General features: G+C 46.7%; 9 protein-coding genes across 9 annotated transcripts; 6 read left to right on the top strand and 3 right to left on the bottom strand.

Annotated features, from left to right (window-relative positions):
• Positions 1–297: 297 nt before the first annotated feature.
• Positions 298–2036, top strand: GLAREA_07203 (Protein kinase-like (PK-like); the record flags this gene model as incomplete). The annotated part of the gene is made up of 4 exons (XM_008081151.1): positions 298–570; positions 623–780; positions 827–1358; positions 1407–2036. The coding sequence occupies 4 exons, from the start codon at positions 298–300 to the stop codon at positions 2034–2036; spliced, it is 1593 nt and encodes a 530-aa protein (XP_008079342.1).
• Positions 2037–4334: 2298 nt separating this feature from the next.
• On the top strand, positions 4335–5219 carry GLAREA_07202 (HAD-like protein; the record flags this gene model as incomplete). Its single annotated transcript, XM_008081150.1, has 2 exons — positions 4335–4348; positions 4583–5219. 2 exons carry the CDS (start codon positions 4335–4337, stop codon positions 5217–5219), a joined length of 651 nt encoding a protein of 216 aa, XP_008079341.1.
• Positions 5220–6840: 1621 nt separating this feature from the next.
• GLAREA_07201 (uncharacterized protein) lies at positions 6841–7680 on the bottom strand (the record flags this gene model as incomplete). The annotated part of the gene is made up of 1 exon (XM_008081149.1): positions 6841–7680. The coding sequence occupies one exon, from the start codon at positions 7678–7680 to the stop codon at positions 6841–6843; it is 840 nt and encodes a 279-aa protein (XP_008079340.1).
• A 777-nt stretch (positions 7681–8457) lies between these two features.
• GLAREA_07200 (P-loop containing nucleoside triphosphate hydrolase) lies at positions 8458–12197 on the top strand (the record flags this gene model as incomplete). Its single annotated transcript, XM_008081148.1, has 6 exons — positions 8458–8559; positions 8676–8843; positions 8916–9264; positions 9332–9645; positions 9697–11997; positions 12045–12197. 6 exons carry the CDS (start codon positions 8458–8460, stop codon positions 12195–12197), a joined length of 3387 nt encoding a protein of 1128 aa, XP_008079339.1.
• Positions 12198–13075: 878 nt separating this feature from the next.
• Positions 13076–13519, top strand: GLAREA_07199 (uncharacterized protein; the record flags this gene model as incomplete). Its single annotated transcript, XM_008081147.1, has 1 exon — positions 13076–13519. One exon carries the CDS (start codon positions 13076–13078, stop codon positions 13517–13519), a length of 444 nt encoding a protein of 147 aa, XP_008079338.1.
• Positions 13520–15936: 2417 nt separating this feature from the next.
• Positions 15937–17840, top strand: GLAREA_07198 (uncharacterized protein; the record flags this gene model as incomplete). The annotated part of the gene is made up of 2 exons (XM_008081146.1): positions 15937–16209; positions 16287–17840. The coding sequence occupies 2 exons, from the start codon at positions 15937–15939 to the stop codon at positions 17838–17840; spliced, it is 1827 nt and encodes a 608-aa protein (XP_008079337.1).
• A 230-nt stretch (positions 17841–18070) lies between these two features.
• GLAREA_07197 (Second of Mu2 adaptin subunit (ap50) of ap2 adaptor) lies at positions 18071–19789 on the bottom strand (the record flags this gene model as incomplete). Its single annotated transcript, XM_008081145.1, has 3 exons — positions 18071–19229; positions 19281–19700; positions 19746–19789. The coding sequence occupies 3 exons, from the start codon at positions 19787–19789 to the stop codon at positions 18071–18073; spliced, it is 1623 nt and encodes a 540-aa protein (XP_008079336.1).
• A 229-nt stretch (positions 19790–20018) lies between these two features.
• On the top strand, positions 20019–20351 carry GLAREA_07196 (uncharacterized protein; the record flags this gene model as incomplete). Its single annotated transcript, XM_008081144.1, has 2 exons — positions 20019–20121; positions 20170–20351. The coding sequence occupies 2 exons, from the start codon at positions 20019–20021 to the stop codon at positions 20349–20351; spliced, it is 285 nt and encodes a 94-aa protein (XP_008079335.1).
• Positions 20352–22060: 1709 nt separating this feature from the next.
• Positions 22061–23099, bottom strand: GLAREA_07195 (GroES-like protein; the record flags this gene model as incomplete). The annotated part of the gene is made up of 2 exons (XM_008081143.1): positions 22061–22870; positions 22917–23099. 2 exons carry the CDS (start codon positions 23097–23099, stop codon positions 22061–22063), a joined length of 993 nt encoding a protein of 330 aa, XP_008079334.1.
• Between the last annotated feature and the right edge of the window lie 342 nt (positions 23100–23441).

Raw genomic sequence — 23441 nt, 5'->3', positions numbered from 1 at the left:
ACCCACCTCGCCTTTCGCAAACTCTCCAGTGTGACCGTTTCTCGACCTCAAACCTATGCAACATCCTGAAAGACGCCCAACCTAGGTGTCAATCCTGTATCTCCTCCCTGACGCTCTTTTACCTGAAATCGGGAGGATATCGCAACATCTCGACGAGATCAACACCCGGAAAGCCTTGACCAGAGAGAACGAACAGTGCTCCTGAAACCGCCCACCACACGCTCCCCGCGCTTGCAATCTGTGACGGAGCGCTTTCGTTCACAACCCAACGAAGCAGTACAAACACATCGGTTCATCATGGCAGACAGCGGGATGCAGGCAAAGACCTTTGGGCGGAAGAATAAGAAGGGTTTGGCCTTGAACAAGCCAGCACCGCGGCCTGCTGCACCACCAGAGACTGAGATGCAGCTGCCCGGTGGGAGCGAAAATGGCCGATTAGAAATTGGAATAGAATATAAGTTGGATCTGAAAAGGGAGGACCTCGAAGTGCTGAAAGATCTTGGTGCCGGAAATGGAGGAACCGTCAGCAAAGTTCGACATACGGCCACCAATACAATCATGGCTCGAAAGGTATAACAAAGCCTAGGAATAATTTATTGCTAAGTGCTGATATTTGGAATAGGTCATTCACGTCGAGGCAAAAACTGAAATGCGAAAGAGAATCGTTCGAGAGCTTCAGATCATGCACGATACGAATTCCATCTACATTGTAAACTTCTATGGTGCCTTCTTGAGCGAGAACAGCGACGTAATTATGTGCATGGAGTATATGGATGTTGGGTAAGCAGTATAGAAGTTGGCAGCAGAAACAGTCTAACAACACTAGATCCATGGATAGAATATCAACACATTTCGGTCCGGTTCGGGTGGATGTTTTGGGAAAGATCTCAGAGGCAACTCTTGGAGGTTTAACATACCTCTACACCAAACATCACATCATGCATCGCGATATCAAACCTTCGAATATAGTAGTAAATTCGAAAGGACAAATCAAACTTTGCGATTTTGGTGTATCTGGAGAGTTGGTCAATTCGGTCGCAGATACTTTCGTAGGGACATCAACATATATGGCACCAGAGAGAATCCAAGGGCAAAAATATACGGTCAAATCAGATGTTTGGAGTTTTGGTTTGACAATTATGGAGTTGGCTATTGGAAAGTTTCCTTTCGATGCTAGCGAACATTTGGATGATGGAGATGGAGCACCGGCTGGTATTTTGGATCTCTTGCAACAGATCGTTTATGAACCAGCTCCAAGGCTACCAAAGAGTGAAGCTTTCCCATCTATTCTCGAGGATATGATACAAAAGTGCATGTCCAAGAACCCGGATGAACGTCCTACGCCAGCTGAACTTTTCGTAAGTTATCCAATACTCCTCTTAGCTAGATGCTAACCATCATCCTAGGAACGTGAACCATTCGTTCAAGCTGCAAAGCGGACACCAGTAGATCTCAAAGAATGGGCAGTTGGTATGATGGAAAGAGACAACCGTAAATCTCATCTCGCTCCTCAACTATCACCCTCTACCCAACAACTCCTACGATCAAGTGATTCTCCCACCACCACACAAGATTCAAACGGCGATTACTCATTGCCAACCCCAACATCTGGTGACATCCCAATCGGCGGCGCCGACATCCGCTCCGCCATAACCTCCCCCCAACACACCAAAAACGACGGCTACTCACCCACCACCAAAAACGGCTCCATGAGTCTCGGCCGCGCAGGCGGCGCTGCAATCCACCCAGGCCTCCCCCCACGCGTCTCAACCACCAACTCCGTCCCACGCGTAACCACGCTCAACGGACCCGACCACAGCGCCTCCAACGGTCCCTCCAGCGCCAGCGCGGCTACCTTCAGCACCACCATCCCCATGCGTCCCGCGCCCCCTGGAGGCCCGCTACCTCCGCCTCCGGTGCCGAAGAAGGAGGGTGCCGACTTGGATGGACGTAAGGAGAGTAGACGCCAGGCGCATTTTGGGAATGGGTTGTATGGAAGCAATTATCCGGCGGGCAATGGGACGGGTCCTTATTGAATGCTGTGTCTGAGGGGGTGGATGGGTTACAAATTAGGGTTCCTTATTTTATCTATTTATGCATATTCTTGGCGTCTGTTGTTTATTCTTCAATATTATGCTTTTCAAGTTTTTTTTGATTGTGCGAGAATTGTGTTTGAGAAAATTTGGAAGGTTGGAAAGGGTTTCTTGTGGTTTGTGGATTTTTATTTTGTGGATGATGGGGGGATTTGTAGGAGGGCTGATATATGGCAGTACGCAGATGGATAGGCAGATGGGTAGGCACAAGCACAATACCGAATTATTTTGTCGTTGGGGCGTAGGTAGCTTATATATATAGAAATTCCCTTCTTTTGAGTGCTGAATTGAGGGACTTGCGTATGTGTATGTGTATGTGTACGTGGTTTTGGGTTTGGGTTTAAGATCTAGCGATGTACTGTAGCCGTCATGAGCTAACACCTTTGACACGACGCGTAGTACGGGTGGGGTGGTTGTCTTACGGCTCTTCACCTCTCACCAAGCAGTCTACCCTTTTTTGCTATTTACTTGATATTAGGCTACGCTCTTGCTTGATCGAATTTTCTCTATTAACACATCTGCCCGACACGCTTCATTAATTCATTGCATTCGCCCGATTCATACCAGCTGACTAATCCATCATCCACGGCCCCCACCCACTCGCACCTCCGTAAGTACATCTCAAACACAAACAGCATCCATGTCCATACGTGCCAGCCTCACTCCCAAGCTCATCCCTAGGAACCTCAACGTCTCAAATCTTTCCGGATTTCATTCATCAAGAGCAAGGTGCTTTACTCGGGGATTAGCAACGATGGGTAAGAGGGAAGTTAGGAGATTTGCGCCCTTGCGTGATGATGGAGGTATTGGGAAAGAAGGTGGGCATGGGAAAGAGAATGGGAAAGGGAAAGAGAGGAAACTGAAGGGTGTGGTTTTTGATGTTGATGGGACTTTATGGTTCGTATTTCTTTTTTTTTCCTTTCTGCCTTTTACATTGGGGCGAATTTGGTTTTTTATTGCATTACATTTGTCTCTCATTCGAGATTTCTGGTGTTTATTTAATTGAAAATTGATTTGTTGTTTGAGATCTTTTTGTTTGGAATCGATGATGGGAGTGCAGATGGGGAATTTTGTTTTTGAGCTTGGGGTGGGTGGGTGTAGTGGCATTTGGGTTTTGGTTCTTTGTTCTGGTTTTGGTTTTTGATATGCACATGTTAGTAATGAGATTGCTGTTATGCGTTTGCTTTGATTCATATAATTGGAAGATTAAGAGTTCGACGGTAGTTTGTTGAGAACTGCTAGGTTTTGAATTTTTGGTTGAGTTTTGGGGGCAGTGTACCAAATGAGTTGAGTTGAGTTGAGTAGCGGCCACTACTTAGACTCAACTCAAGATAATAATTAACTACTCTAACTCTAACTCAACTCAAACTCAACTCAAGTTATCCATGATTAGTTTGAGTAGTTTGAGTATTCCTTCAATTCACTGTTTGGAGGTCTGAAGTCAGACTTTCATACGTTGCTGTCATTGAGGTCTCATGCGGTTTCTTGCAAGAATTGGGTCAAAATTCGAGGCGATTTGGTGCCGAGAATTAAAGTTACATCCTGCGAACTTAATTAGTCAGTTTTTTATGTGTTTCTATCTTTACTCTCCTGCAGATGTCCTTACAACAGTCAGACTCGAGTTTCACGAGCTTGGGATTGAGGATGGGCTAGCGGAGAGCTTTACCAGGATCTGAAGCCTGAAATGCAACGGTTGCATTCTTGGTTCTTGAAGTAATATCCGGGAAATGGATGGATTCATATCTCATGTTGGAGTACGAGACAACAATACCGCGATCTGAAGTCAGACTTTCCGGGCTTCGATGGGTTTTTTTCTTTCCCTTTTGTCTGGATTTCCTCGAGGGTTGAGAGGCAATTTTGGGAGCTTGATTCCAGAATGGCGTGCTTGAGAGTGTTAAAATACTCTCAGGTTGCACTTTTCGTGCCTTTCATTATGGTCTTGGTAACAATTCCTTTGCAAGTGCTAGGAAGAGATTTAGGAGCTCGGAATTGAGGGGCATAATTTCGGGACGACTTTACTGCCATCTGAAGTCAGACTTTTATAGGTTGGGACCTCCGGTTCTTATCGCAAGTGTCCTTGCAAGTCTTAGAACGAGATCCAGGAGTTTGGAGTTTTGAATGGTATCCAGTTACGGAATTTACTTGGATTTAAAGTCGGAGTGTAAAGAATTGCCTGTTTTGGGGAATTCATGAATGATCTTGCAGGTGTTCATTTCGAATACCAGGAGCTTGGGATTGAGAATGGTCTACTGGAGGTATTATCGTCATTTTGTCTGAGTTTAGACTTTTATCAGCTTCGGTTTCTGTTTCATTTTGAAATTTCATCAGCAGAGGTGATTTATAAATGAAAGGAATTGTATGAAGAGCGCTCCTTCAACTCAACCCTGCCATGACGGAGCTTTCTCAGCCTGCGCTTTTAGAAACCTTCGGAATTTTAAAGCTCACATATCAAACCAAGCCTCCCAAACACCCAGCTAACACAATTCTAGCCTCCAACAAAACTACATGTTCACCGAAATGCGCTCCGTCCTCAACATCCCCAAATCAACAGACATCCTCGACCACATCCACTCCCTCCCCGAACCCGCCCAATCCACCGCCCAACAATCCATCCGCGACATCGAAAGCAAAGCCATGACCCTCCAACAACCCCAACCAGGTCTCCTCCCCCTAATGACCTACCTCACAGCCAAATCAATCCCAAAGGGCATCTGCACCCGCAATTTCGACGCTCCGGTTGCGCATCTGCTGGATAAATTCCTGGTCGGCCAGACGTTCAGTCCGATTGTTACGAGGGAGTTTAGACCGCCGAAACCGGATCCCGCTGGTATCTTGCACATCGCTAGGTCTTGGGGTCTCGTGAAAGAGGATGGGCAAGCTGATGCGAGTGGATTGATCATGGTAGGTGATAGTCTGGACGACATGACGGCTGGTTTCCGGGCTGGTGCAGCGACGGTGCTCTTGGTTAATGAGCAGAATGCGCATCTGGCGACACATGAACATACAGATTTGTGTGTGGGGAGGTTGGATGAGTTGGTTGGGGTTTTGGAGGAGGGGTTTGAAGGGAGGATTTGGGGAGGGGGAGGAGGGTGGGGATTTGAAGGGGAGGGCGGAGGGGGTGCTTGAGGGGGGGAAGGGGGAGGTTTGAGGTTGTAGCTGTGTAAGTGCGTGTGAGAAAGGTGATAATGGAGAGCAAAAATATGATCTCAGTAAATGACAAGATTGTAGAACATGTGGCATTTCATTTTGATGATTCTTTCTTCAATGTCACGAGAAAGTCATTACTGAAACGAGATTTTAGTAGAAGGGCTAGAGTCGAATTTAGAGACTCTGTTTCTGGAGTCAAAGAAATATAAAAAATTCTAGTTGCAGATGGTTCAAGAGCCATAGAGTATATGCTTACCATGGGAAGCGCTACTGATATGTCTTATTTTCTTTCATCACCCCACGAAGTCAAAAGTCAAGCTGCCTGTTATGCATTAAACTTATAGTTCTTTTCTCACACTCCCATCCAAGCACATGCACTCAAGTAAGAAACTTAGTCTCACCCCTCAATTTCTGACAATGATGTCTTTACATCACATTTTAAGGCGTCGAGAAGAAGTAGCAGATGTATAATACCTTCCCAGAGTGCTTTTTGATCCCTGTAATCTAACATAGGCACAAAGTTGCGCTTCCGAGGGAAATGCGCTCTGTTTACCGAAACATCTCAGTGATCTATTTAGTTTTCTGTCTGTGAGTTACAGGAGGTAAGTTGTCAGGCTTTCATATGTCTGTATTTAGAGGGTGACACAGCTGTGACTACGGTTTGTGAGATTATCGGTAGTGAGGCTGGAAAAGGGATAATAGCTACAATGTTGGGTTTTACTTTTTCTTCTTATTTAAAGGTTGTAAGTAACGATTCTTAAAAAAGCCACTCGAGTTTAGGATAAATAGATAAAGGTTGTATTAAGCTTATATTTGAAGATTATAATTTCTAGGAGTGTTTGGATTGTGTTTAGGTTTGAGTCAGACAAACGTGTAAAGTAACAGTTGACATAGGATATTAACTACAGCACAAGAATTCGATACTCTAAAAAAAACCCACTTGACCTAGTGCTAATTATGCGATGAAAGCAAAAGCAGTATGTTAGTAAAGTTGGTCCTCGTTATTATTGTGTAGAGTTTTGACAGTTTCTTTAAATCAAACAGTTGAGTTTGAGAATGATAACATGTGTTCAGATTTGGATTTTGCGGTTTGGATTTTGAGGCTGACTTGAATTTAGGCGATTCAAAGGTGTGAAGGGAGGAAATTCGGAAGAAGTCAAGCGTTCTGCACGAAGTCAAATCCAAGATTTACCTTTTAGCAAATGAACCTGAAATCTCTGGAGAAATTCCTCGTTTAAGTATAAGTGATCAACACATCAAACGTTATATTCATGCTTCTCTATCAACTTATAACTCAATGCAAGGGGTATCTCTCATCACAGCCGTCCAAATGACAAGAGCACGACTCCAAAAACGTCATCGAGTAACGTCCGGGTCTCAATTACATGATCACACCAGTTCAGTTCTAATGCTACTCCATGCAGCCCTTCCCCCACCAAGCCTGGTGGAAAACCCCCCTCCCAAATGCTCCTGCAATGCATCGTAATTGATCATAAAAAAGTGGTGGGTCACGGGAATCGACTTTCCAGAATCGAGATTTGGTTGCGAATCAAATGGGTTGGTGGTGTTGAAGTGGAGATGGGGGTTAGGTCTCGGCCCCTCATATGAATCGTCCTCGTTTCCCACCCCCACCAAAATTATCCTTGCCAGGCCCTAAGTTTCCAATATCGAAAAAATCACCAATGTTGATTTTTCTTTTCTGTCCGGCTCCTCTTCCTATTGTTGCGGCGGTGCGTGTGTTGTTCCGTGAAGGATGGTTGTTGTGTCTTGAACCGGCTCGAGATGGGCGGGAGATTGTTATTCCTGTAGGATTGCTTGTGTTTACTGATCCATCGTGATTATGCGTTCGATTATTATCCGACATTTCGAGATCTGATATTATCGTCTCCGATTCCTGAGGATATTGGTGCGAGGCACGAAATGTAAATTGGCTTTGTTGAGGAATTGATATTGGTATCGGTTCGGCAACAGGAGATTGTGGTGTGGGGATATTTGGTGGTGCTGAATCTGATCTTGTTGGAGATGCCGCCCTCGTTCTCGTTGGGTTCGGACTCAGTCGAGTTGAACTGTGTGCTCTTTGTAAAACTGGTGATGATGGTCCGTCGTTCTTTTCCACCACCTCATCCTCGCTTTCCACATTATGATTCATCGAGTCTCTCCCGTCGAGTCTTTCCGTAGCCCATCTCCGTATGCCCCATCCTTCTCCATCACTCAGTCCAATATTTTCCTTATCCAAATACGATAATAGCTCATCCAAAGCATCCTGATATCCTTCCGCTCTCGCCTTGCTTTGCTTCGCAGCGGCAGTTTTATATAATGTCGTCACTGCAAGAGCGGCTGATTTGAATGCTTGAAGCAGCTGCTCCGGTGATTCTCCAACTTGCTGCTTTGGAGGTGAGGTTCCAGGGAGAGATGTGTTCAAACTCCGCATAGAATCCATGGTTGTGTTGGTGTTGTCGTCGTCGTCGATTACTATGGTAATCTGGTCAGCCGGATCGGGGTGCGGGTGCCCAGAAGCTTGTCTGAACGGCTTTGTCAAGATTTTCGTACCTAAATTGGCTAAGATGCCACTTATTATGTCCGCTTATATGCTACACGTAGCCGTAAATAGTCGCTAGTTCGTCTCTCCAAATGGAGCAAAGTGTGTTGTGCGTGATCGAGTGTAGAGGAGTCTTTCAAATTGAAGGGAGGTCCCGCGTTGATGATGGGATGGAGGTGATAAAGCAGCGGCTTCGCCCTGTGAGTGTGATGTCCAAATGACTAAAACGTGTAGAGATTAGGACTTGAATCATATGACTCTTACCAGAACAGTGAGAATCAATGTGAATGTTTTCTTGCTTTTACTGTTCTGGTAAAAGTTAATTACTAAACAGGATCATATTGGAATATTGTTCTGGAATCAATCCATCTAGTCCATGGAATAAACCGCTGCTTTTGACAGATTGCCGCATACATCCGGGGTTTAGCCTAGCGCCAAAAGTTCGAGCCGCGCAGTAGTAGATGGGCATCTTGACTTTCCAAAGCCTTCAGGTCGACGCGTCGAATTCCCATACTCAGGGATTGTTTGTGTCTCTACGCATTTCCTACATCAAAAGAAAGACGCCTTCTCATCAGTAACGCGACTACAACTTTTTATCTCACCGTTAATTAGTTTTCCTCATCCGCATACGGCGCATTCTTTCGCTATTCCACCCTCTCAGGGTTGAGGCATTGCAATATGGCGCCCAGATCATCTCGCGCCAGTGGTGCAAACACAGATACAGATACTTCCATGGTTGATGTAGCAGAGCCTATTACTCAACTTCCAGTGGATCCAATGGTATGCAGAATTCATTGCACTCACATATCCATGCTTTCCTATTCCATGCGCTTGCTGCGACTTCACATCTACCACTTTTATTTCTTAAATTGTATGTATTCTAACCTATTCTACAGGATGTCGATGAAACCCCAGATTACACCGAAGATTCAGATACAAATCCAAATACCACAGCAAGTAGTGTCGTAGGAGAACCAACAGATGGCCGGAAACGAAGATCAGAAGCTACATTGCTTCGTCGCAGTGTGTTTGGCAAGAAGCATGATATACTGGGAGAATCCAAAGTCAGTAAACACGAGAGCTGCAGCTTTTGACTTTGTGTGGGACACGTGGACTAACAGTCTGTCGCAAAATAGGAGGATGATTCCATACGACGATTTCGATACCTACTTGGCCTGACTGATTTATTTCGACATTTCATCGAAACGAACCCCAATCCAAGACTGAAGGAGATTATGCATGAGATTGATCGTCAAAATGCAGAGGGTGATAAAGTCAAAAAGGGCCGTGATAGGCAAGGAGGTGCTGGCAACGAACGACGTCGGAGAACCGAAGCAGAAGAAGATGCAGAATTACTCAAAGACGAAAAAGTTGGCGGATCCGCTGAAACAGTGTTTAGAGAATCTCCTGGATTTATCAAGGGTGGTGAGATGCGTGATTACCAAGTCGCAGGTCTCAACTGGTTGATTTCTCTACACGAGAACGGTATTTCTGGAATTCTAGCAGGCAGGTCCCTCCTACAATGTTTTCAGAACCACTGCTAACAAATCAGACGAGATGGGTTTGGGCAAGACTTTACAAACGATATCTTTCCTCGGCTACCTTAGACATATTATGGACATTACCGGCCCTCATTTGGTGGTAGTGCCAAAGTCTACCCTGGACAACTGGAAGCGAGAATTTGCCAAATGGACTCCTGAGGTTAATGTTCTTGTACTCCAAGGTGCCAAGGAAGAGCGTCACCAGTTGATTGCTGATCGACTTGTGGATGAGAAATTCGATGTCTGCATTACAAGTTATGAAATGATCTTGCGCGAAAAGTCACATCTCAAGAAATTTGCGTGGGAGTATATTATTATTGATGAGGTGAGTAGCTAAATTACGGAGATCACACTAGAAAACTTGCTGACTTTTTAGGCCCATCGTATCAAAAATGAAGAATCATCCTTGGCTCAAGTCATTCGATTGTTCAATTCCCGTAATCGTCTATTAATCACTGGAACTCCGCTCCAGAATAACCTTCACGAACTTTGGGCGTTGCTTAATTTCTTACTTCCGGACGTTTTCGGAGATGCGGAAGCCTTCGATCAATGGTTCTCTGGCCAAGGTGCAGATCAAGATACTGTCGTCCAACAGCTGCATAGGATTCTCAGACCTTTCTTGTTACGACGAGTCAAGAGTGATGTGGAAAAGAGTCTTTTACCCAAGAAAGAGATCAATCTTTACATTGGCATGTCTGAAATGCAGGTGAAGTGGTATAAGAAGATCTTAGAAAAGGATATCGACGCGGTCAACGGAGCAGGGGGCAAGCGAGAATCAAAAACGCGTCTTTTGAACATCGTCATGCAGCTGCGGAAATGTTGTAACCATCCATATTTGTTCGAAGGCGCCGAACCAGGACCTCCATATACTACCGATGAACATTTGATCTTCAATGCAGGAAAGATGCTTATGTTGGACAAACTGCTTGTCCGACTGAAGAAAGCAGGTAGCCGAGTCTTGATTTTCTCGCAGATGAGTCGTTTGTTGGATATTCTGGAGGATTACTGTGTGTTCAGAGAATTCAAATACTGCCGAATCGACGGTGGAACGGCCCATGAAGATCGTATTTCGGCCATCGACGATTACAACAAACCGGATTCTGAGAAATTTGTCTTCCTACTTACCACCCGTGCAGGTGGTCTTGGTATTAACTTGACAAGTGCCGATATTGTTGTACTATTCGATAGCGATTGGAATCCCCAAGCCGATCTTCAAGCTATGGACAGAGCTCATCGTATTGGTCAAACCAAACAAGTAGTCGTCTACAGATTTGTTACGGAACATGCTATTGAAGAAAAGGTTCTCGAACGTGCTGCGCAAAAACTCCGCCTTGACCAATTGGTTATTCAGCAGGGTCGCGCACAAATTGCCGCGAAAGCTGCTGCCAATAAAGACGAGCTTCTCAACATGATCCAGCATGGTGCTGAAAAGGTGTTCCAAAGCAAGGGTGGAATTGGTGCTTTAGCGGAGAAGGGTGTGGATGCTGACGATGGTGATATCGACGAAATTCTCAAGCATGGTGAAAAGCGAACAGCGGAACTTAATGCGCGGTACGAGAAACTTGGAATTGATGATTTGCAGAATTTCACCTCCGAGTCTGCCTATGAGTGGAACGGTCAGGACTTTACCAACAAGAAAAAGGAGATTGGCATAAACTGGATCAACCCAGCAAAGCGTGAAAGAAAGGAGCAGTCTTATTCTATGGACAAATACTACAAGCAAGCGCTTTCGACAGGTGGACGTGTTGCAGACACAAAACCAAAAGCTCCTCGCGCACCGAAACAAGTCACGGTTCATGATTACCAGTTCTTCCCGCCACTTCTCCGCGATTTACAGGATCGCGAGACTGCTTTCCACCGCAAGGAGATTGGTTACAAGGTCCCTCTGCCTGAAGGTACCGACGAAGATCTCTCGGAACGTGAAGCTGAGCGTGCTCTGGATCAAGAAGAAATTGACAACGCCACACCACTCACTGCAGAAGAACAAGAAGAGAAGCAGACCCTTTCACAACAAGGATTCGCCGAATGGAATCGTCGAGATTTCCAACAATTCATTAACGGATCCGCCAAGTATGGACGCAAGAATTTTCCAATGATTGCTGAGGAAGTCGACGGCAAGACTGAATCAGAGATCAAAGCTTATGCGAAGGTGTTCTGGCAACGATACACCGAGATTGCCGATTACTCCAAGTATGTTGGTCTGATCGAAGCTGGCGAGGAAAAGACTCGAAAGATGGAGCATCAACGGTTGATGTTGCGAAAGAAGATGCAGCAATATCGCGTTCCATTGCAGCAGTTGAAGCTCAATTATTCGGTCTCCACTACAAATAAGAAGGTATATACCGAGGAAGAGGATCGATTCCTGCTCGTGCTCTTGGACAAGTATGGTCTCGACGGAGAAAATCTTCACGAACGTATTCGTGATGACATTCGAGAAAGTCCGCTCTTCCGCTTTGACTGGTTCTTTCTGAGTCGAACACCAATCGAGATCAGCAGGCGATGCACAACTCTCCTTACAACCGTTGCTAGAGAGTTTGAAGAGGCTGCAGCCACTACCAAAGGCGCCAACGGAGCTGCGAATGGTAAAGGCAAGAGAGAGCCCGATGATGACATGAATGATGAGGACAGTGTCCTTGGTATGCAGCCAGCGAAGAAGAAGTCTAAGAATGGTGTAAAGGTTAGTCAGTATGATTCGAATCGAGGATTATCCTAACATGCAAACAGAACAAAGCGCTTGATAATGTAAAGTCCGGAGCTGGCAGCAAGGCTACATCAGCCGCACCCTCTTCTCGTGCTTCTAGTGTTGGAACATCTGCCTCCAGTCCAGCCCCTCCAGCGAAAGGCGGAAAGGGCAAGAAAGGAGGCAAGAAGAAGTGAACTGTTCTTGCGATTGTGTGACAATATTATGAATGAATTTCTTCGAGCCTCGTGTACTGGTCAAAATTGGGAGGATAGGGGCGTCAAGAGAGTACCGGCATCATTGTTAGGCGCATTAGAGGGCTCTCACTCAGGGATGGAGGCATGGTTCTCATGATGGGACTGGCTTCATGTATTCTAAATTACTATGTTGAGGTGTAGCGAATCTAGATGGTTAAGCAGTTTTTTTGGAAACGTTTTGTGTGGCTGCCTCCATTCCCGGGAGGACTGCTGAGTTGATTGTGAGGTGCTAGGAGCGGTATGACGAGCTACTTACTCGACTTGCTGGTGTACATTTCATTTCGATTTGCGTATCTAGGTTATGGTGTTTCTTAGGTCGGGACGGTGACTACACTGAGGAAGTTAATGGAGGGTTATAGAGGTGGTTTTCTGAGAAGGTCTAAGTTACTTCAGTGCTATTTCAGAACAGACGACCAGATCAATTCCGCAGATACTAACACTGGTACAGATGAATCTTAACAACTCGGGGCTTACTGTGGCATCTTGTTACACTGATGTAATGGCTATCTGATTGCTGCTAGCCACTGTTGCTGATTGCATTGCCTTTCAGATCTTTCTATTCATATCTGTGATTAGAACAGAAAAGTCATCAGCTGGTGCTTCTTTCACTATCTTCTTATAGGTTTAATCACACGCTCCTCCTCGCTCGCCACTTCACTCACCACTTCCCTCACAAACACCACAATAATCTTCACCACAATTTCAACCATAAATACACCCCCACCTTAATCTCCCACCTCTCCTCTCTTTCTCTATTTACCTCACAAAGTAGCTTCACTCACAAAGTAGCCTCACAAAGCAGCTTTACAAACACCACAATGCCAATCGACCACGACCCAATCCACAACTTCCTTGACCGCCTCCTCCGCAGCAAAAAAAAGCATCGAGAAAGAACTCCGCGAAACCGCTCGAGAAAACGAAAAATTCCGCAAAAGAAGCCAGACACACATATATATGGGGAGAGATCAGTGGATGGATCCCCGTTCGGGACAACTGACGTCTTCTCGGTCTGGTTCTCCAACGAGAGGCGCGATGCTATCGAGCAACGATCCGTTTGGTCAATTGGGGCTTCGGCCACGAGGGCAAGGATGGGGTATGTCACCTGGGCAAGGGCAAGCGCAGGCGCCGCCGAGGGGAGGGAGTCAGTTGATGGTTCCGGGGTTGAGTGTTGGTCCACAGCCGTTGGGGGCAAGTTCGAGACATCAGGGGGGGAGTGGGATGCAAGTTCCTGGGCTGAGTCAGGCACCCCAGGGAGGGATTAGTCGACGAAACTCACTGAGCGGATTGAACAGAGTGCAGAATCCTGGAGGAAGTGCTTTTCAGGGCAGGAGTCCACGGAACTCGATTGGGATGTCAGGTAAGATGCAGGGACTTAGTTTTGCTCCGAGGAGTAGAGTGTTGAGTCAACCTGGTCAAGGTCATTCGCAACATCATTCGCGAGCTCCTTCCCCCTCACCACATTCGCAATATCACTCTCGAGCCCCGTCTCATCACCAATCCCACAATCAAAGCAGAGTACCCTCTCCCTCACCGCACTCCCGAGCACCACACTCTCGAGCTTCCTCCCCGTCCCCATACCCCCAGTCCCATCGCTCCCACCAAAATCCCATCTCCTCTACAAGAAAACAAGTAGCAGGCGCAACCGTCTACGCAGCGCCCTTCGTGCAGCCACCACATCATCCTACGGTCCATTCGGTGGCTATGCCTTTAATGCTTTCGAGGGCTTTTGAGTCTGAGAGGGGGAGGTCGCAAGCTCCTCAGGGACAGCAGCCTCCACAGGGAACGAGGAGGGGTTCTTGAGGGGTTGTAAGCGGGGGAAGAGGGAAGGGGGACGGGAAGAGGGATGGGGAAAGGGGAAGAGGGAAGGGGAAGGGGAAGAGGGATGGAGAAAGGGGAAAGGGGAAGAGGTGAAGCTAAGTGTTTAGAGTGATTGGGATTAGCATAAGAGAGGAGAGGTTAGAGTGGGTGATAGTAGAATAGACATTGGATTGATACATCAGCGGGATGTGATGAGATCAGCTAAAATGAGAGTAGAACTTTAAAGTGACTAGTATTAGAATAAGAGAAAAGTAGTAGATAGTGGAATAGACATTGGATTCAAAATTCGCTGACGTAATAATAATTCTTCCTGCTTGAATCTACTTGAGTTGTGGTAAAGGAGATTGAATTTTTGAAGCAGTGTATTAAATAAGTTGAGTTGAGTTGAGTTGCGGGTATAACTCAAACTTAACTCAAGATAATCATTAACGACTCAAAGTTAACTCAACTTAACTTACGTAACTATGATTTATTTAAATTATTGAGTTGTGCTACACATGTGGTACTCTAGCTAATCCGAGGGCTAGAAGCCGTTAATATAACCCTACCAAAAAAAAGAGGGGTGCTTAGGGGGGCGTGCCTAGAGGGGGTTAGTGGCTAGCATCCTTTAAGTTAACCTAGAAGCGTCCGTTTACTACCCCTATAAAATTAAAAGATATTAACTAAGGTTATTAGTTATTAACTTAAAGGTTATAGTAAATAAATAAGGATTTATTAGTTACGCGAGAAAGTATGTGTTCATCTTTTCCTTATCTTTTATCTTAGGCTAAAACAGCCTTAATAATAAGTTATATAACTCCACTCAACTTAAGTAACTCATGAATTGTTTTCAGTTGTTTGAGTTCTTCCTTAATTCACTGTTTTGAAGTAGCCAGGACCAGATGTGGAGAAGAGGAGCTCTCCAGGGACGAAAAAACCCCGAGATTTTACACACCTCGCCTAATAAGTAATATTTTACAACAACACCTAAATATGTTTACTTTCTAGATCATCATGTAATATAAGACTATATTTGAGTAGATTAGAACTTCTTACGAATTATTATCTCAAATTTACTTAATAAGGCAGTAGATAGAATATACGTTTTAAGAGAAATTGAGTGTAGTGGCGGGCGCAAAATCTCGGGTCCCCGAAGAGGAGGAGTAAGGAGTCGTAGACAGCGGCATAAATCTTAAGTTAGTAACCTCGCGAGGTGTGGTGCGATAGATAGCATCGAACAATCAAAGTAGTTAAGATTGGAATAGAAGAGAATAAAAAAAGAATTGAAGATAGGTAAATAGTGGAATAGACATCGGATTAACAACACACAGCTTCCCCCTTCTTTGAATCTCTTTTCGGGAATGAAATTCATGTCGAAGTCTGACAAAAGCCTATGATATCCGCCATCTATGGCATCAAATGGGATCCCGAAAGAGGACAGTGTACCTTTGCCTCATAAAACAACAATGTCATTGTATTTCCAAAGAAAGGGTTTAAATCCAGACCTCATACCACTTATTAAGGTTTCAAAACAGTGTTAAACAGAAGTTATTGCTGGTGAAAAGGAGTAAAGGGTTCTAAGTGAGCAATGTGCTTTTGCCCCATAGATCTTTCTGAAAAAGTTCTTTGCATCTCAACTCAGAAAGAATTTCTAATGATTTTCTAATAACCGGACGAGAGATTCGATTCGCAGAATCTGATTAATATGAATCAGATCCCACCACATTCATCTCCCTTCCTCATCCATCCCCATCACTCACCCCCAGCCATTCATCACCTCTTCCAGCCTGTCAATACACCAAAATTCTTGTCCCTCTCCTTAAATCCCACAGAGACATCACCAAATATCTACCTTATAGGTACCGCTCAGCATCTCACCGCCATGCCCAAAGAAAAACCCAAAGAAAAGCTCCTCGGCAGATTCAGGCGTCGAGTTTCAAGCATAGTCAACCTCGGCCACAACGACGACGACGACCGTGACCGAAACAATAAAGATGCTGGACGCGCAGTCTCAGGCGACCGGGAAAGAGAGAATCGGCGGCGAGGAAGAAGTTATACCGATGATGATGTGTATGGAGATGGGAGTACGGAGAGAAGGAGAGACGGTGAAAGACGACGGAATAGTACTGTGGGGCGGGAGAGGAGGAGGAGACCTGTGTGTACATTCTCGCACACCCCAAACTCTAATCTTGAGTTTGGTATTGAAAAAGAATGGTTATTAACGCAAAATAGCAAGACCACCGCTCCAACACAGACCCCACAAACGACCGCAACTTCCCCTGGTCGCTCACCGAAAAAGATCTCGAACGCATACGCAGCGAGGAAAAGTATGGCCCGGATGAGTATATCCCCCCTGTCCCTCCCATCCCGGAGAAATACAGGAAAGAACTTCCTAAGAAGCCGACAGGGGAGAAACAGAATCAAGGTCCTAGGAAAGAGGGGAGGGAAGTGCAACTTCCCGTACGGCTGAAACAGCAGATTGAGAGGAAACAGCTGCCGGTGCAGAAGGATGGTGGGGAGCAGGTTAAACGGAAAGCGGTGCAGGAGAAGGGGAGGGAGACGAGTGAGGAGAGGGCGAGGAGGGAGAAGGTAGATGCGATTTCAAGGATTGCGAGGGAGGAAGCGGAGAGGAAAGCGCAGGAGGAGAGGGCGAGAGTGGCGAAACTTGAAAGACAGCGGAGAGAAAGGGATAGGGAGAGAGCGGAGGAGGAGGAACGGAGAGGGAAAGCTGAGGCTCTGCGAAGAGAAGCGGACAGTAGAGCGCAAGAGGAACGAGCAGAAAAAGAACGAAGGGCAGAGCGTGAAAGACAGCGTCAAGCTCGTGAAGAAGAAGCACGGGAACAAGAACGGAGGGAACGCGCCGAAGCTGTAACTCGAGAAGCTGAACGTAAAGCACAAGCTGAGAAAGAGTCGAAAGAGAGAGCAGCAGCCAAAAAACGGGAAGCAGAGCGGAAAGCCCGCGAAGAAGAAGAGCGTAAAGCCAAAGCTGCCGCTCAACAGAGAGAACGCGCTGAAGCTATAACACGCGAAGCAGAGCGGAAATCCCAGGAGGAGAGAGCAGAGAGAGAACGAAAGGCAGAGCGTGAAAGACAACGCAAAGAGAGAGACAGAGCAGAGGAAGAAGAACGGAGAAAACGCGCAGAAGTTATAACACGCGAAGCAGAACGTAAAGCGCAAGAAGAGAGATTGTCAAAAGAAAGAATGGCGCAGCGTGAACGACAGCGAAAGGCAGAGGAAGCTCACGCCTCTGCGTTACGAAGGGAGCGGGCGGAAGCTATAGCTAGGGTAGCGAGGGAAGATGCGGAACGGAAAGCGCAGGAGGAACGGGTTATTAAGGAAAGGGCGGCGGCGATAACGAGGGAAGCGGAACGGAAAGCGCAGGAGGAACGGGTGTTGAAGGAGAGGGCTGCTGCGATATCGCGAGCTGCGAGGGAGGATCAGGAGAGGAAAGCTAGAGAGAGGGACGTGAGAGAGCAGAAGGTGCAACATCCTAATTCGCCGTATAAGTTTGGGGATAATATGAGGACTGTTATGGATGGGATTGATCAGGCGACACCAAGGGGAGGTAGGCTGGGTGGGGAGGGAAGGGAAAGGGGTGATGGAGGGAGAATGGGGGATAATATGAGGACTGTTTTTGAGGGGGGTGTGGTGGGGAATGGTGATAAGGATGATGGGAATGGGGGGAATTGGATAAGAGGATATCCGAAGACGGTAATGGCGAGAGGGATGGGGGATAATACCAGGACAGTTTTTGAGGGGGGAGATAAGAAGAGGTGGTTTGAATAGGCAGTTGGTGGATGATTGAGGGCGAGATGAGGTATGTTGTGAGAGTCAAAATGCTTTGGGGAATATTTCTCCATCATATGATGTTGTGACGGTGCTTTTATATTGTGATGTGTTCATATCTCCCATCAAGCAAAGTGGTAGGGCCCAGATTCCAAATGCCTATGCCCGGCAACTCCATGCTTGCCACCTGTAACGCCCTTTGATGCGCTCGCTTTGATATTGTCGTTCGATCAACATCTGACTTCAATCCCATTCCGACTGAGAGTCAGATATTTGACTCCTTTATAAGGCTTGACGCCTTCGCCTAGACCACGACTCTTAGCGACACTCAAGTTTTCAACCTTGATACCACTAGCCAGCCAACCTTTGACGGAGAAACTGACAGAAGCTGAGCTAGGCATCAATATCTTATTTTGTGCAACTTTTCGAGCATCTGCCTGTTCATCAGACTTTTCCGGAACCTTCTCGGCACGGGCTGGCGTGCTTTGATATGGTTCCTCATCATAATCGTATCTGCCATCCAAACGGAAACCATTTGCTTCAAAGTCATCATTTTCTGTCAATGGCCCAGCGATCGTGCACCGTAAGGTCGCTCCACCAGCCACGGCTTCTTTTGCAGGTATATGCCATTCCAAACCCCTGCCGCCCGGATTGTAAGTCGTGTCTCCTCTGCTGGCCCTGATTTCTGACAAATTTCTTACGTCGGCTGGAAGAGGTATTGTGACTACGAGGTCCTCTAATGTCGGTGTGGATGAAGTCCCAGCATGCTTTCCTAGTCCAGCTCCAAAAGCACCAGAGTTCCCTCGCGAAGCCGGACCTGCACTAGAAGAGTTGCCTTGGCCAGATACCTTTGAGATGACCAGTCGAATCTCGAAATCGGATCCGGTAGGGCCAAGGCTCGTTTTCACTTCCAACTGAACTGGTAGTTTTAGATTTGCTGCACTGGCTGAACCTGATTTGATACTTTGGAATGGAAGTAAATCAACCTCGTAACCCGCCAGAACAAAACGTCCATCTGGAGGAACGAAACTGAGTTCACCAGGTCTTTCTCTCCATTTCGCCAGTCTTACACAAGGATGGAACACGGGAAGTTCCATGACTCCACCAATATTCTGTTTCCCAGATGGAGTTGAAAGGTTCAGCAATATGTCTGGAACACCTGATATTTTGGATGTAAATGCAATTGTGCCATTCGCGAAGGCAGCCAAAGGTCGGCCGGAAGGTGCCAAGGTAACGGAAAGGGTTTCCACAATATCGACATAAAGCTCGTTCGATGTATGTCGTACATTTGCCCTCCTCCACGGTACAGTCTGGCTGTTTGCTGACAACGCTCCAGAAGAAGATATGCCTGCCATGGCTGAATTTGAACTTGCCGAGTATCCCGGTTTCCTAAACCCCAAATGATTAGCTTAGTAGCCCTCACTTATGTTTTCGACTTACCCTGGTAAACTAATCCCTCCTAATAACTTCCCAATCCATCCCTCAACCTCCACAAGATCCCTCAGCGCATTGGGCTCTGTTGTGCTAACAGCTCCCGCATCACACATCTCATTCAGCAACTGCGCAACCACATCATAACTGTTTTCTATCTTCACCGCCAGCAGCGGAGACCCCAAAAACTCCTCGAGAATATCTATAACCCTGTGCAGAAACTCGAGTGCCAGTAGAGGCTCTATTTCCGTTGAAGCTGTGACGACAAACAGAAGATTCGAATGGATGTAGCTGAAGACTAGGGTCGCGGGAGAGGTATTTGGTAGGTAGATCAGACTTGGTCTTGGTTGGGGATGGGCGAGGTAGAGAGGGAGGAGTTGTGTAGCGGATAGAGGTCTACCGGCGTAGACATGTGAGAGGATTGGTTTGCTGGAGGTTTATTAGCATGGAAGTGGGATGAAGTGGGATATTTACTTGTGCTCATCGTAGATGTGTATAGCTTCAATTACCTCGCCCATGGTGAAGGAGCTACAACTTCAAATCTGAATCAAATGGAAGAACTTTTCCTCATAGTTCAACAAGCCTACTCGAGTACCAAGTCGTTGGTGGGGCAGAGCTGTCTCGAGGTCGTCGACGTGGGGGAGATGCACGGACCAGCACGCGTCGTCCCGAGCTTCAAAAGTTCAACGACCTGTTGATATCTCGCATGAAATACCTCTGTACCACAGAGACATTCACGACCTCAAAATGTCCAATGCTTCCAGTTACAAAGAAACTCCCAATCCATCAAATCAACATGACGAAATAATACGAACAGATCCAGACGACTGTATGCCATGTCGTGTAACAGGTCAGAAATACCGATTCAAGCTACCATTCCAGCAGCTAACTTTCATAGGAGCTGCTGCGTTCATCGGGCTCGGTACATACAGCTACTTCTCTGGCCACTCCCAGTTGAAAGCACAGCAAGCAGCAATACTTCGAAGTAAAAGCATTTTCGGGATTAAAAGTCGACAAGCTGGGATAACATCTATTGCATTGGCTCTGGTGGGCGCGGGAGTTTACAGACTGGTTAATTGAGTCTTGAACAAACAGTCAAGGACGACCGGAAAAATCAGGGCCGCGGGTTTGCAAATGGGTAAGCGGAATCAATGGTTGGTGTGATTGTCGAAGTTTAAGAGTATGGATGCTAACTGGGAACTAGATCATGAATCCGCGGCGAACTTAAAATCTCCCCTCCATATCACCCCTACTACTATTCGAAAAGTCGTACTACCCGATCAAATCGATCGCTGAGAAATCACGTCAATCTCCCTCACCAAGCTGGCTTAACGTGAGAAGATACAACGAAGATGGCTCGAAGATGAGAAATCAACGTCGGTCGAATTATATTTTCTTCGGGCAAGGACTGAAATAGGCACAAAAGCAAAGCCATGCAAGCAAGGAGCCGTTGAAACCCTCAAATCTTGCAATTAACCGGCCACGCGTATCCGATTCGTTTCGATGTCGCGGCTGTATTCGTAATGGATACTACTCGGCAAATAGCCATGCAACGAGCCATGGAGATGAATCAGAGCACAATGGCGTCCTTATACGCCCCGCTACTTGAACTTCAGCTCCCCCCTCATTTGACTCACGAAAACACCAACGCCGGCGAGATATCGTATACTAGAGAAGACATACACGGTTGGCGTTTCTGAGTAACTGCTCAAAAATCTTGATAGTCTCAGAACTAGCATTAGAACAATTCAGGCTAAGGTGTTTGCGAGGACACAATTCTATTGGTATATCAAATTTCGAATAGTATCTTGAATAATACCAAATTGTAATTTAACCCGGCATATCATTCAAATCTTCGAAAACCATTCGATGAAAACCGTTTTCGAATTGACCATCTCTCAAGACACCATCACACCCACAACAACCCCCATCATCCCCACCGACATCTACCTAAAAATCTTCACTCCCAACCAGAACAAGTCAACCCAACAGCCTTCTCCCCCATAGAACATAGTACTACTCCAACCTTACACAAAACCATTCCCCGCCACCTTGCACATCTTTTCCACTTCGCAAGCCAACCTTCATGTAAGCTTCATACATCAGAAGCTGCAACACTCACCTAGCGCGGTAAAACATAAATCCTCGTTGCAAACGGCACGCTCCAGACCGCAGTGATCTAGAAGCATTTCAATCAAACTGTCACCTGCCACATCAAAGACAACCATACCATACAAAAAACTATCCCATTACATCGCAAACCCCATCCCATACTAAAGAAGAAACCATACCTCACTATCAACCTTCAACTCCATTACCACAAGCCTTCCCCCCCCCCCCAAAAAACTAAATAAAAAGCAACCCGAGCCTATTCATAATATCCCACCTCCTTCCTCCATTGAATCCATCCTACAGAGCGAACATACCCCAACCTCCCATCGCAGAAAGTGGGGAACATGGATAGAGGTGGTTTTGGTTTCGTCTGTTGTTATAGTGAAAGGTCCGTCCGGGATGTGGTTTTTTTTTGGTGGGCGGAGTGAGTATTTTACTGCGCTGGAGGGGGGTTTAGGTGAGTTTTCGAGGGTGGTATGTCGTTTTTAGCTGAGGGGGTTAGGCGTGAGTTCCCTGATGCCGGGGATGTATCGTAGAAGGAGAACAACACAAGCGGTCAAAACTACACCATCTCATGTCAAATTGATATCATTAACCGAATCTATCCTATCTATCCCATCAAACCCGCTGAATTCACAAACCCACACATAAAAATACACACACACCCATCCACACACCTACTGCGCAACAAGCACCCCCCTGTACCTCATCCCCCCTCCCTCAAGTTTCTCCATCGCCTCCGTAATCCCCTCCACCGTCATCGGAAACGTCTCAATAACGGGTCTAATCTGATGATGCGCCGCGAACCGCAACATCTCCCTCTGCACCTCGCGTGCCGCCACCAGACTGCCCTGAATCTTCAGCTCAGACGCCAGAACAGGCATGTAGGGGATGGTGAAATCGTCGTTGGAGACGGAGAGCGGGTAGATGGATCCGCTTGGGGCCATGACGGGGAGGAATTGTTTCCAGTCTGGCTGGAAGGATGTAGTGACGAGGAGATGATCGATCGGTTTGCCGATATCGAGTTTCTCGACGCCCTTCGTGGCGACGAATTCAGAGGCGCCGAGACGCATCGCCTCGTCTTTCTTGCTGTCGGTGCTGGAGAAGACGACGACTTCGCAGCCCATCTTGGCGCCGAATTGGATAGCGAGATGGCCGAGACCGCCGACGCCGATGATGCCGACGCGGTGCGTGGGTCGGATGTTGAAGGAGTGGAAGACGTTGAAGACGGTTGCGCCGCCGCATTGGAGAGGGGCGGCGTATTCGCGGGGGATGGAGTCGGGAATCTTGAAAACGAAGTCGGCTTTCCAGATGGCGTGGGTTGCGAAGGATCCTTGGTCGAGGTCGGCGGAACCGTACATTTGGCGGGAGGAACAGAGGGTTTCGTGGCCGGTCAGACATTGTTTGCAGGAGCGGCAAGAGTCGTGTTGGTAGCCCCAGCCTACGGAGTCGCCTTTCTTGAGATCTTTGACGGATGAGCCAATTTCCTGGGTCTGTTAGTGGGATGTTCAATTGAAAGGTTGAAGTACAAACCTCGACTACACCAGCTCCCTCGTGACCCAAGACCATATCGGCCTTTTTGTAATGTTCATCTGTACCGCAGAGACCAGAGTGAGTTACTTTGATGAGGACTTCATCGTTGGCAACTTCTTTGCTAGTGGTAGACTTGATGATCTTTCCCTCCTTGGAACCTTTGAAGACTGTGAACTCGACCATGGTGATGTTTTAGATGTGATAATTGGATTGAGATTTGTTGATAGAGGTGTATAAGAGCGTATGATTAGAAGCTTGAGGATATCGAATAATTGAATGATTCAACTCCCCTCGAGGAACCATCCCCTCTTATACCAAACCCTCCTCATCCAAACCACCCACCAAATTACCAAGCATCTCCATTCTAGTCCCCGTCACCAGGAACGTACTCCGGTCTTGCATCATGGAAATGTCCCATTTTGCCTCATACAGTGGATCATGGACCCTCCATCGTCGTTTCGACCGCCGTTTTGGTAGGGCTGTCGAAGCTGTCGAAGCTTTCTAGCGGCTGAAAATTTCATACGG

This window comes from Glarea lozoyensis (genome assembly GCF_000409485.1).
Source record: "Glarea lozoyensis ATCC 20868 chromosome Unknown GLAREA14, whole genome shotgun sequence".
In the NCBI taxonomy this organism is placed as follows: Eukaryota; Fungi; Ascomycota; class Leotiomycetes; order Helotiales; family Helotiaceae; genus Glarea; species Glarea lozoyensis.
This window is presented reverse-complemented; position numbering and strand designations above follow the sequence as displayed.